Source organism: Rhea americana, unplaced genomic scaffold, assembly GCF_003343005.1.
Source record: "Rhea americana isolate MKP2758 unplaced genomic scaffold, rheAme1 scaffold_47, whole genome shotgun sequence".
NCBI classification, from domain to species: Eukaryota; Metazoa; Chordata; class Aves; order Rheiformes; family Rheidae; genus Rhea; species Rhea americana.
Window position 1 is genome coordinate 3,034,365 of NW_028186612.1, and position 13,922 is coordinate 3,048,286.

At 35.1% G+C, this 13,922-nt stretch overlaps 1 protein-coding gene across 1 annotated transcript in view; it reads left to right on the forward strand.

The window, feature by feature from the left end:
• The window catches only part of TTC21A (tetratricopeptide repeat domain 21A), a 38,634-nt gene that overhangs the window by 17,894 nt on the left and 6,818 nt on the right, over positions 1–13,922 (forward strand). Inside the window, exons 15-24 of the mRNA XM_085316467.1 lie at positions 699–937; positions 2,400–2,472; positions 2,663–2,773; positions 4,454–4,592; positions 4,918–5,021; positions 6,349–6,537; positions 7,565–7,675; positions 8,348–8,429; positions 8,907–9,057; positions 10,775–10,936. Of these exons, the coding sequence (XP_085172593.1) occupies positions 699–937; positions 2,400–2,472; positions 2,663–2,773; positions 4,454–4,592; positions 4,918–5,021; positions 6,349–6,537; positions 7,565–7,675; positions 8,348–8,429; positions 8,907–9,057; positions 10,775–10,936 (1,361 nt within the window). The remainder of the gene's footprint in view (positions 1–698; positions 938–2,399; positions 2,473–2,662; positions 2,774–4,453; positions 4,593–4,917; positions 5,022–6,348; positions 6,538–7,564; positions 7,676–8,347; positions 8,430–8,906; positions 9,058–10,774; positions 10,937–13,922) is intronic.

Genomic DNA, 13,922 nt, shown 5'->3' on the forward strand with positions numbered 1-13,922 from the left:
TTTATAACTATATTTTTCACTGACTAAGTGATTTATCAAAATCACTCAGCCCAAATTAAAACATGGAAATGACTACTTCATTTATTCGATGTAAATAGCAGAAAAGTTCTGGAATGTGTATTGTGGATGTATAGGATACAATATTCTGTATATACAATTAACAATAGATTAAATCCCAAATACATTGTTAGAAAATTGCTGAAATAAAATCTACATTTTGTAACGATTCTTTTCATTAGTAAAAAACACATTTTCAAATGCTAACTTCTTTCAGTTGCCAGAAATGATACTGGCTATTGTCAAGCTGCAGAACAGTGTTTTCCAAAGAAGGGGTTGGAACTCCAAGTACAAGCTGACTGAAATGCAGTTGTTTGGGCTAATGAGGAGGACTGAGTCTCCCTTGCTCTAAGGGAGCTCTAAAACCGAAAAGTTAGAACATGGCTCAAGGAGCTTCTAGCTTATAAAAGGCGRCAGGTAAACACAATAAATAGGTAGGATAATAGATAAATAAACAGATATGAGTGAAAAGCAAAATCACACAACTTAGTTAATTTATTAAGGCTTTAGTTTAACATGCAATTTAATGTCATCTAAAAATATTTAATTAAGCCCATTTGCTTAAAATATAGCTATGCTTTCCACCAATTTAATTCCATTAACATTTTTTTATTTACTTTTTTTYTTCTGTACTATTTTAGCATGAAGCCACTAAGATCCTGCAGGATGCTACTAATGAATTTAGTGGAACTTCAGAGGAAATCCGTGTCACTATTGCTAATGCAGATTTGGCAGTCCATAAAGGAGAAGTGGAAACAGCGCTCAGCATGCTAAGACATGTCACACCAACCCAACCATATTACATTGAAGCTAAAGAAAAGATGGCTCAGATATACCTTCATATGCGAAAGGATAAGAAGCTATACATTGCATGTTATTGGTAATATTGTTTAAAAACAATGCAACTGAACTGTTTTAATTTTCAACCACTAGTCAGACAAATTTTTTTCCTAACACAATTCTAAAACGTCAGTCATCTGTTTTAGAAACAGCATCAACTTCAATGATTTGTTAAAGTAATATATTCTTTYTTTTTCTCCTTATGAAAGGAAAAAAAAATGCTAATATTCTTTACTAAACCAGGGGAACTTACCCTATAAATTGTCATTTTGCTTTCAGTAGTGTTGCTGATAAAGTTAGCAGTACTCAGAGWAAGAAGGGAGGGTACAATATTTAGAAGTTTTATTTAAATAAAATGTATGTGATAAATGATTCTGAAATAAGTGATGTGCTCCAGTCATAGAAAAAATTGTAGCAGAGATTTAAACAGCATGAAGGTTTCTTGGTTCACAGTCCTGTTTTTCATTCAGACTGTTTGGCCTTTTTCTATAATGTAAAACCATTTCTGTGTTAAATAAAACAAGTAGAAATTTAAACAATTAAGTAAAATTCTTTAGTTTAGAAACAGAAAGATTATCTCAGTATTCTAAACCAACAATGAAATAAATAATAAATTAGACAAGCATCTGCCTAACCTTTTAACTACCTCAGCAGTTTTTATGAAATAATCATCCACACAAGTTCTAAGATTTAGAGTAACACATTAAGTAATATTATAAATATTATTTTTCCTGTATATTTGGAACTAAAAGTTGTCATTTGATTTCTAATTTCATACCAATAAATACAGTTATATAAATTATTCTGTATTTAGCTTTTCCTCAAAAAAGGGAGCATATTTCTGACATAAAACATTTTGTGTAATTTCTCTACTGTATTTTCCACTACCACACATCTTCCTGTTACTTATATAGGTAAGCAACTGAGAAATATTGATAATTGATGATTATTTCTGATCAGTTACAAACTGTCTTGCACTCTACTGCTTACGTTTTTACCTCTGGTCATCTCCTTATTTGTTTATTTTTATTTATTTATTTTCTTTTTCATTCCTTTGGCCTCTTGGATGATCACTTCTTTCAGCAAAAAGCTGCCACTTGCTATGTATTTGTAGAGCATCTTGTACAGCAGTGGCCTAACTGGCCCCAAGAATGATTAAAATGCAAGCGTTGTTCAGAAATCTGTAGCTTCTGTTCTTCTAAACAGTAAGCATATTCTGCAGTTATGTTAGTGTGTCCAGCTTCCTACCCCAGGTGTAAGACCTGTCATTATCTTGCAGCATGAACTCAGACTTAAAATGTTAAGGACTGGAATAAACTGGAGTCAGTGGAGCTACCCAGATTTATATCTGCTGAAATTCTTACTGTTTATTGTGTTGACAGAAAATACTTCATTTCCAAGACAGTATATGGAGTTCTAAAAATACTTTTCGTATGTTTTATTGTAACATTTAATTGTTCTTCTATGATTTTAAGTGTTGTTCTTATTTTTTTTTTTTTTAGTGAAATGTGCGAAAAATTTCCGGGTCCTCATACTAGCCTCCTCTTGGGAGATGCATTCATGAATATTCAACAGGTGAGTCCAAATTTATTCAGTAATTATACTATATTTAAACTAGCATTTCGTCACTGATCTGGATTCAGTGATAATCATAGTAAAATCTAGCCACTATATAATTTGAAAAAAGTGTAATAGAATCACTGGTAAAATCTATTCAAATTCCAAAATTAATCATGGGACTAATTCTCTTTTCTGTCACTCTTAGCCAGAGGAAGCTGTGAAAATATATGAAGAAGCCCAGAGGAAGAATTCTTTGGACTCAGTACTGGTCAGAAAAATTGGACATGCATATGTGAAAACTCATCAGTACAGCAAGGTCTTAGGCATCAAATTTCTGTTTTGTTTTTCTGGTATTTCTCAAGTGATTTAATTTTTCCTAAGTACAAAGAAAGGGTAATAATGAATGACATCTTTGAAAGACTATCTATATATAAATTCACCCTCTAGGTATGCTCTTGCCATTGTGACCAGTGAATGTTTCACTAGTGTAATCTCTACAACATACATCTGAGTTTCACCTGCCTTCTTGTGCTTTATATGTTAGGACAGAGCATGCCTGGAGTCACCTTATTTCTTCTAAACTTTCTTGGAAGATATGTTGTTTTATAGTCAGAGAACCTCTTCCTCTGAGGTAAATCTGTGCCTGCCCAGTCTTCGTTTTCTTCAATCTTTTGAAGTTTTAATTTCTCCCAGTGTTGTTATATTCTTGGTCTCCGTATGTTAGGAGGTTTTCTCTGAAAACAGAAGCATTGGTCACACATTACCTAAGAAAAACAAATGCTGTAAATCTGTTCTCACTCAATGTGCTTGTATTATCTGGGAAAGAAGCATATACTAGGCAAGTACTCACTTTCATTTCACACCAGTATGATTAGGGAATCCCATTCCTGGTATCATTTTCAGATCCTAGATACTGAGGGCATCAGGATTTGGCACCTTTTATTCAGAATGCAGCACCCTAGCTTTGCATCAGAAAAAATGTTCAAATCCAACCATTATGATTATCATAGGGCACACCTCCTTAGAAGATTGAGCACCAGAAGATGTTCTTTATCCTCACTTTTTTTCCRTCACAACTGTGCCAAGATTTCCTAGCCTATTGCAGATACTATGGAGGCTTGAGAGTGAATTAGCTTTCCTAGCAATAGTCAGAGGAGATTCAATGAAAAGTAGTACAAAAATTTTCAGTCTTTGCTAACATCTTTGCCTACCTCAGCGTTAGTAACTAATATAGGCCAGAGCCCATTATGACCATTTGGTTGACTAACACAGCACCACATTGTTCAAATCCACAAGTCTGATCTCTTATTCTCAGAAATAGGAAGGCTGCATTCAAGCTGCCATCCAGGAATGGTCTCTAGTCTGTGCTAACCCGCAGACCATGGCCAGTAATTCCTTCAAAATTATACTAATAAATTAACTACTGCTAGGCCTTAGGCCTGTAATTCTGTCATCTGCCTAGTGAAATTGTTAAAATGGTCTGTGGCCTTACACAAAGTGGCATTCTACTCTGCTGTTTCCAGGCACAATAGACCAAAGACCAGTGTCTGAAGGTGTTTTGTACTTTTGTGTGTGAGACTAAGAGTGTTTAATATTGTGAAGACATGCTTCTCCATGCCTTTCCTGATTTTGGTGTTAGAGAATGGTCCTTGACATGTGAAATTTATTGATGATCTACATCATGATTTTGCAACTGAGAGAGAATAGTGAACAGTGTCAGGTAGTTTCTGCCGTAAGAACACATGTAAAAGCAGAAGGGAAATCATAATAGGGAATGCCTCTTGGAACACCACTGGAATAGAATTTTATTTAGCATTAAATGACTAAGTACAATATGATGGAACATAATATGCAAAATATTTTGAAGTACTGTGATTAATGGATTTGTTGACGTCGTAAATCACAGAGTGTTTCACTAGTGTTTCATAAATTTTTCATTGTGACCTATCATAATTACATATTTAAGATCATCTTTTGAAACTTTTTCATTTTTTAGGCTGTTAATTATTACGAAGTAGCTCTAAAGATGAGTGAACAAGATTTCTTGTGCCATGACCTTGCTGAACTCCTCCTCAAACTTAAGAAGTTTAAAAAGGCAGAAAGAGTTCTGAATCAAGCTCTCGACCATGACTTTGGTACTGCAGTTCATCATTTCTGCAAAGCTTGCTATGTATAATATTGAAGTCTTGAATGATTTGCAATAAGTCTTGAACAATTTACAATGCAATACATTAATTTATTCACAAATCATTATCATAGGCTATATGCATTCACAGTATTTCAGTAAATATTTACATTATTTGCAGAACCAGTCTCTACAAAGTCCATCATTGCTTTTTTTCACAAGGTAGTGAATAATACAAATATTTCACCATCGTCAAATATTAATTATTTTTACTGGTAGTTGGTAAATATGATAAAGAGAGAAGTTATATTAAACTGTTGGTTTTAATCTTACAGTTAATGACTTGACTTCTATGATAAAGGATGTCAGGAGCCTGATTTTACTTGCAAAGGTTTATGAAAACATTGAAAAAGAAGTAGTTATTACAACTTTGAACAAGGTAATTGCTAAGATGGCATATGATCTATATGGTGTTGGATATCTTTGTGGTCTTGAATATCTTTCCCAATAATTTCAGTACCCCTAGTTTCTAAGTTGCAAGTTTTTTTTCAGAGCTGTTGGCATCTTTAACTTCTGTTATTTTAAGTAGGTTATAGGTATATGGTTTTGAAAATTAAGCCATTATTTCGTAGCTCTAAAAATTCACAGTGCTCCTCAGTGAATATAGAACATTGTAAATTTGGGGCATATTTATGGCTTTATATGTGCATTTTATGTACATTTATACATATCCCTTTGTAAATTTTGTTAGGATGCTCATGTACATTTATTATTTTAAAAAGATCTTGAACTATTTGACAGTGAGTGCCCTGAGTATCTGCTGCCTTGAGGATTTGGGTCTCTAAAACTAAGGAGAACTTACGTGGTAGTTTCTTTAAAGAYTGTTTATTTCATTTCATGCTAGAAAGATACTTGTGAAACTATATGAACCTACACACAGGAACAACACCATCCAAGACACCATATTAAAGTCCGTAAGCCTTGGGGTGCCCTACTGAAAAGGGGTAAATTCTATATATTGAGAATTATCTCTTGGTATCTAAAAACCAGGGCTAAAATCAGTACTTAATCTCAGCAACACTGGAATTCATAGCCACATTTACACCCATAAGTCTCCCCACATAATGGATTGGAAGTTAAGCATTAAGATGGAAGATTTTATTGAAATGAATTTAAGAAAATGGTGTGCAAAGAAATGAGAATGATCTAAACTGTCTACTAGTAAAATCCCTTATATCTCACTGGTAGTTAGGTATCTCTCTTTAACTGTGATTCCAAGTCATGCATCCTTATTTGAAATTAGGCATGTAAAGCAGATAATCTCTTTCTCATGGAAGACCACAGGGAGAAAGAGCTAGCCTGATATATGCACTTTTATTTAAATATGAAACATATTTGGAAGAAAAAAAAAGAGATTGACACTGTAATCTAGTGGTTGTGTACTCCTCACAAAGCACAAGTCAGGTTTGTATCCCTACTCTAGTTAAGATTTATGCAAAATAGAACAGCTTCAGTGGGGAGTGACTGAAAGATTTATCTTGTAATACCAGTAGTCTGGTATTAATCTGGTCATAGGAGAGTTGAATTCAATTCTCTGTTTCAAAACAAAAAAAGGCAATTTAAAGACAGATGTCCATGCTTCAGGTGGATCCCAAAACCATATACAAACACAACTGTCTGTCTGAACTGCTCTGAAAAATTGTCAAAAAGTTTTGAAATTACTAATTTATTTTCATGAGTCTCTCTTACTCTATTCATTTCTACAGGCGTTCGAATTGCAACAGAGAATACTGAAACGTGTCCCTCTGGAACAGCCTGAATCAGTCCCTTCTCAGAAGCAGCTGGCAGCACTGATTAATGTCCAGTTTGCTGAGCACTACCTGAGTCAGAAGGACTACGTACAAGCTGCTAAAAGCTATAAAAATGCATTAACTTATACTCCAGCAGATAGTAAAGTAAGCATTATTTTAAATGCAAAACAATGTCTAATTGGGAGTATTTTTATACACGTTAAATGAGAAAAATTGTTATGTTAGTGTAGTGTTCTTAAAAAAAATGTAAAAAGAAAATATTTRCTTAGCTTTCAAAAACAAAAAATATCATGGGTGAATCATTGAGTCATATTTCTGATATTTGAATGAATGAACAGCCAAAAAGAAACATGAACACAGAAGGGAAATATGTTCATGTTAGCCATTTTTTTTTACTTATTTAATCACACAGTAGAATGTATAAAATTGAAAAATGTTTAAAAATACATATGTAATGTAATAAATCATCAGAAGAGAGTCTTATATTAAAAACGTAAACACCAGATCATACTTAAAGGAAAATCCTGAAGTAGGTTTTCCTACTAGCAGTAAAAGCTAGTTTTTTAAAGCCCATAGAATACTGGTTTTGAAAAACTCTCATTTACATTTTGGAATACTTGATTCTCAGGTCAATTAAATAGCAAAACAAACAAACAAACAAAAAGCATTGAATTAGATGTGAATTCCAGCTACGCTTTTAGTGGGAACTAATGATATGCAATGTACTACAAGCTTTAAATTCTAGAAAGCACATGCAACTTCATTTAAATAGCAATGCTCTTAATATTTTCCTGAGTTACACTGATTTTCAAAGAATGTCCACCTTCTGTTTGTATATACTCAATTTCTTCCACATTTCCTCTACTTCTTTATTYCTAATAGAAAAAATGTTAGCCCTATCACTTCAGATAATTAATACTACACAAGAAAAATCAGTGAARAGTCTCTTTTACTGAATATTCATAATTACTCGGATCCTGAGATAGATATTCTAATAGGGGAATCTATCTCTGAAGTAACTATAAAGTTAGATTGGAATTGTATTAGAAATATTTGATCTAGTCTGTATATATCTTTTAAAGTAGAACTCAATAGAAGGAAAGAAAGAGGCTCCTGATACTAATTAAAATTATTACCAAAATACTTCACTTTTTAATTCTTAATTTCTCAGATAATACTGAAATTGGCTCATCTTTATTTGGAAGAAGAAGATCTTGATTCATGTGAGTATCAGTGTGCCCTACTTCTTCAAGATGACAAGTGCAATGAACTTACAACAATGGTATGAACTGACATTTAATCATTGATGGTCAAGATCCAGTAACTGTTTTCTCAGTCTACAYGGGAGCATACTATTTTTACATAAAAGTAATAATAATGAAATTGCTGGCATGATAGTTTGTCTTCACTAATTTTTTTCCAGAAAAAGGAGGGAGGTGACTGAATGATGGAAATTAGAGGTCTGTATCCCCAAAATATAGTGTACCTAGGACAGAAAAAATGTTAACTCTGTATGTACTTATGAGTGGTGAAGAAATGTTTGCGTTCAATCCCCATACRGGCCACTCATTTGAGGGCTGGACTAGATGATCTCCAGAGGTCCCTTCCAATCTTACCAATTCTATGATTCTATGCYGATCCATTCATTAGAATATGATACCTACAATGAATTTGGACCTTTCTTCCTAAAAAATTGAAATGTTCTGTGTGCTTTTCAGGATGGTAATTATTACTTCTTTTATTATATATTCTGATAATATTTAAAATAAATACATTAGGAATATTCTTTAATGTCAGTTCATATGTATGGAGTCTTATTTTTGCATCTGGCTTTTATTTTTACATATTTTTGGCTTTTCTGTTTTACAGAAAGCTAAGATAGTTTTGCATTTCTGTTCCTATAATTACAAATTTAACTAGATAACTTTTCTACAATATTTTTCTTCTTTGTTAGATGATGGCAGATATCTGGTTCAGAAAACAGAAGTATGAACAAGCCATAAGTCTTTACCAGAATGTTTTGGAAAAATCACCAGGTATATTGCATTAATTAAGCTTGGGATTTATCTGTCTGTTCAGATTTTCACTCTAATTTTTAAAAAAGCGAGTTCATGAAAATATAAGAACTCTATTTTATTAATTTAATCTACAATATTATGAGTCCCCTTCTGAGTAAAAGTCTATATTCTCATGGTTTTTTCTAATGCCATACRTAAAAATATGGATTGTTCTGAAGCTTTCTGAAAGTGCTTTCTACTCCAAGAAGCTGAAAACAGTAATATATGAATTCTCTTTTGTAGCTATGTGGCTCTGCCATTTTTTCTTTTAAAAACCTTAGCCTCTTCCCAGTCCATTGGGAGTAGTATTGCTATAATTCACTAATTATGGCCTCCAGAACAATAACAAAACATTCTTCACAGTTTCAATTAATAATTAAATTTGACAAGATTTGGAGGAATCTGAGTTATTGTAATATAGAGATTAAATGTACTTTATTACTTTATAATTTTTAGATAACTTTTCAGTCCTGGAAAGATTAGTTGATTTACTAAGAAGAACTGGTAACCTTGATAAAACTACACTTTTCTTTAAAATGGTGAAGAAGCAATCCACTCGATTATTTTTGGAACCTGGGTATAACTACTGCAAAGGACTCTACTGCTGGTAAAGCATGCAAAGTAATATTTGTGAATGTTAGATTTTCTGAACAGTGCTGCAGAATCTCTGTGTGGTTCACATGATGGTTTTAAAGTTCAGGTTGTTAACTGACACAAGCTACAGCTTCATGTGCACAAAAATGAAATGTGTTTTCAAATTTGCTTGCAAGTTAGAGCTGCTACAAACAGACTTCTTAGTACATTCAAGACCTTTCTTGGAAGGACAGGGAAATACTGGAGGATGAAGATGGGCAAAGCCATATGAGTATAGTGAAGTATGGGGCTCCAAGTGGAAGAGAAGTATGTTGATTTGAATATCTCAAATTCAAATGCATAGAATAAGAGCCTTAAGGTTGGACTGGAAATAGTCTTCTATCTCAAAAATTAGGAGAGAAATGCTAGCCATCCAAGCTGTTTTCCTATAACGCAGTCAGTAAAAGAAATATAAGTGCTTGCTTCTTGCCATATGCTCTCAGGCTTTTCTTTGCTCAGGTTCTGAAAAGCATCTGGTCTACCTGAGTCAACCTTCTAAAGTGACAGAGAAATGAGTCAGCAAAAACATAAATGTAGATAAATTTCCATTGGGTTTGTGAATCAAATCATTTTACCAATTGAGAAGAAAGGTCCTAGAATTGACTCAAGGTAGGTCAGGACTTTGTTGCCAGGAGTGGAGTGATGAAAAGTCAGTTTTGTAGCAATATGATCAGCTCAACCATGTATGTAACATCACCCTTGTGTAGCTGATGGAACCTGCCCTGCTCRTCAACTGTGAGCTATGTAAGTAACCATAGCTGGAGAATACATCCCCTAATGCTGTGTGCTACTCTAATTACAMATTGTCCTTTCCAGCTGTTCTAAGTAGTTCCTTCTAGACTGCAGTTGTTACAGGAAACAGTGCTCTTTATGACAAATAAAATAGTAAAGAAGAGTATTCATAATCAGCCTGGTACTGGTATCTCTGTGAAACTACATAGCTGGCATCTGGCATAATCAATTTTCTGGTTCATTATCTCACGAAGAGAGCATTGTGTGTTTACTAAAGCTCTTGGTTTTGCTAGTGTTTTGGGGTCAGATTAAGGTCATCAGCTTCGACATTTAAGATAGTAGTTTGAAGAAATGTAAGCACCTGTGTTCCAGAGAAGGATTTGAAGTGGCAGGTTTCCAACGGGAATTAATCTTGGTGGTATTTAAATTCAATCARCACTTAAACAAAAGTACTTGGATTAGGTGAAGAAGCCGCCTTCGAGCATGTAAGCAGAAGCTTGGTACTTAAGCGGTCTTAATTCAATGCAAGACTTGTGGTACTAGAAGAGTAAACAACCAAACACATTCACCTCTGAGGACAGCTTGCTTCTTCCTTGACAGCATTAACATAGTTGGAGCCTGATTTTTTCTTCTTTAACTATTTGATTTTTGCATTGGTACRTGCATCTGAATAGGCAAACATAAAATCTGTAAAACTGTAAAAACTGCAACTATGAATGAAAGATCATCATATGTATGAGAACRTCTGTACATCCATCAATACGTTACAAAATAAGTTAAAATCTATCTAAAGAAGTTCGTACACTTCTTGTGTATACTTATCTTGTGTACAGATGTGTATTTACTGCAAATATTTCAAAATCGTCTTTTACTGAAAAATTTCCATTAGTGCTTTGTATAGGCAAACAGGGGAATTTTTGCATTAATAAGATTGATTGCCCTCTGTTCTGTTCAAATAGGCACATGGGACAATCCAATCAAGCCCTGAAATATTTTAACAAAGCTAGAAAAGACAGTGACTGGGGCCAGAAGGCTGTCACCAATATGATTCAGATTTGCCTAAATCCTGATAGTGAGGTAATAGGAGGAGAAGTGTTTGAAAATCTTGATGAAGAAGAAAGGTAAAGGCACTTTTGTTAACAGTTAATAAAAGAGAAAAATTATGAGTTAGCTTTATAAAATTAATTTGATATGTTGAGTATTAATGTTAAGATCTAGTCATTTTTTCCTCTGCACCTAAAGCAAGATTAGGCATAGTGTTATGACTAACAGAAAATAGGGAAGTCTTTTCTACTGYTTGTTGATAGATACTCTCACAGTGTTGCACTTCTACCCAGATACCTGAGGGTGCATTATTTTTGCCGCAGCAAGACGTCACATATATAGCACAAGACTCCACGTGCTGTTATGCTGATATAAAGGCAATGGTGCATGTTCTGTATTCATTTTCTTAATTGGCAAGTGAATTGAACCTATCTGTTCTATCTTTGTTTTTTGAACTGCATCATCTGGACTCTACCTAGCAGAACAGTGGTGGTTTGTGTTCTAAAATTATGCAGTCCTCTTCTTGGACTTTGACTCTCTATGTGCCACATGACCACAACTTTTCTGACAGACTATTTGTAACCTGAGAGGTTTAGCCATTTGCTCTTCTGTTTGGATTAAGAGTATACTACAGAGTAATGCTTTGTTGGTATCAAATCCTATACATATACCTGTAGAGAATGACAGCATTTTGTTTATGAATACTCAATCAAAATAATTCATAGGATAATTCAGGCTGGAATTGACCTCAAGAGGTCATCTAGCCCAACCTTCACTGATCAACTGGTGAAGTTTGTGAAGCACTACTGCACAACTTTTGTCAGGATTTTGATGCACTTTTTGAATCAGCTGTGTCTTACATAKCTCTAAGCTTTGCTGGATACTGTGGGAGTGGCTCTAAGTTGCTATTGGCTGCTGTCTTCAGGCTGTATATTTTCATTTAATTGTCAAGTTCAGCACCCTTTTGTAGAGTTCTAATCCTAAATCAAATTCTTACTCTGCAAAAGACTTACATGATTCACCRCTTTCAGTGAGTTAGCTCATTATTCACCAAAGAGTGAACACTGTACCTCCATTGTCTCAGCTTCTTTAAAGCTCGGGATGCTCTGTTCCCTTCAAATATTGCAAGCTCTTCAAGAACAGCGGGAACCTGTTAGGGGATGGCAGTACTGACAGTAATACTGTACTTTGTGTTTGAGGACTTTTGCATAGCCCTTAGGACCTAAACAAGCATTTTGAGATCTTTTTCAAGATGTGAAAGCCATCTTCTCTTGCCTTTTTGTTTCCGTCTTTGTGTATTGACACATGCTCACCAAATGGCCATCAGATTTGTTACTCCAGATGAGTAGGTACTTAGCATCATATCCTGAAGTTACACAATTCAGTCTGAGCCGCTGTTGTTCTTCAGTCCRTTTTCTTGAGTTTCTCAAAGCAGGAGGGAGTCCGCTTAGAACCTGCTTCTGCTGTAGATGAGCAGTTTACCTGCAAGTAACGGAACCTATTTGAAAATATTTCGAGGACAAAGTTCATACTTGCTATGTGCTAGTATTAAAGAACAGAGGAAGCTAGGAAGCCATTAAGTATTTAAGAAAATTGAACGCATTTCTTCAGAAACTAAAATTTGTCACTGGTACTTCTGTCATCTTAATAGGAGGACTGGGGGCCTGTTTTCTCAATCAGGTAATCTCGTCAGCTTTCTCTTCGTTTACTATGGATCAGAACACTATCCATCCATTCGAGAGTTCTGCTGCTCAGTTTCTCTGCAGCATTCAGCGTTTTCAAAAAGGTGATGCTACTTATCACATACTTGAGGACAAAAAGAATAACTGCTTGATTTTAAGTCAGCAGCAGACTTGCGAAGGAAACATCTGGATAGAGTTTCAGATGATAAAAAAATCACTCTATTAGTCTTCAAACTGCATCTGTACTAGTAAATAATGTGGATGGGATCCATTCTTTGTTCCTGAGTCCAACTGGCACAAAACTGCTTATATCCATATGGTTAAACTCTTTCACTCTAAAACAGAGTGTGTACATCCACATTGCATATTTGACTTGTTCCAGGGCCATACTGTAATCTAAATTGTTTTGAGGAATTGTCTGGCACTGTGGTAGTTGAGATGGGGCAAAACCGAACCAGAGATACAGTATAGACAACAGAAGGAAAGTGCCAAGCCCTGTCTTCTGGTGCTGTTCAGTTCATTAGTGTAGAAGGAGTTTGAGGTCTCAAAATGAGCATAGAAATGTTCCCTTTGAGCCAACTCAACATCTGGAGTTTTAGCTTCTAGTTGGACTGACCTTTCATAAGTTTGATTTAAATTGTGTTTGGCCTCCAAAGACAACTTCTTCTGTACCCCATGTCTCATGACATTTTCCTTTTGTCATTCTGGGCTTTAGAGCTATATATACTTAAGTGATATTGAAGACGCAGGGCATGGAGTTGGTCAGTATACTCTCCTGATCACTTGATCATGTCCAAGCTCAAGCCAGGAAGTCAAATCAGCAAGGCAGGGTCAGAATCAGCAAGATACAAGTCTAGGCTTAGTCATAGCTACAACRTAATTCAGGCAAGGAGCAAGAGCAAGGGCCTGAGCAGCAGGCCCAATGGACAGAGGCCCCAGATGAGGCTTCTCACAGTTCTGTCTCATGCAACTGTTCCTCACAACTTGGTTTTTTTCATGGAAGTCTGATCCAAGGTTACAGCTGCACTGTGTCAGTACTGACCCTGAGCACAGGCAGCTAAACATTAGTGGTGGGGGGGGAAGTAGGGAAGAGATTACAGTACCTGCTGGTGTGCTCAGGGCTCTGACAAGCAATATTTGCCAGTACTGATTATGCCAGTCCCAGTCCAGCCAAAGAAATTCTGTTTAAGAGTATCCTGCTGGCTCTCAGGAATCAAAGTTCTGATACTTAGTAAGAAGAGCTCCACTATGTATCCGAGTGTGCAAGATTTGCAACTGCTGTCGTATCATATGCTTCTATCAGCTTGGCTAAAATACTACGCTGTGCCAGTACAGTTAACTGAAGCTACATTAGATTGGCATCTCCATCAGATCAGTTATA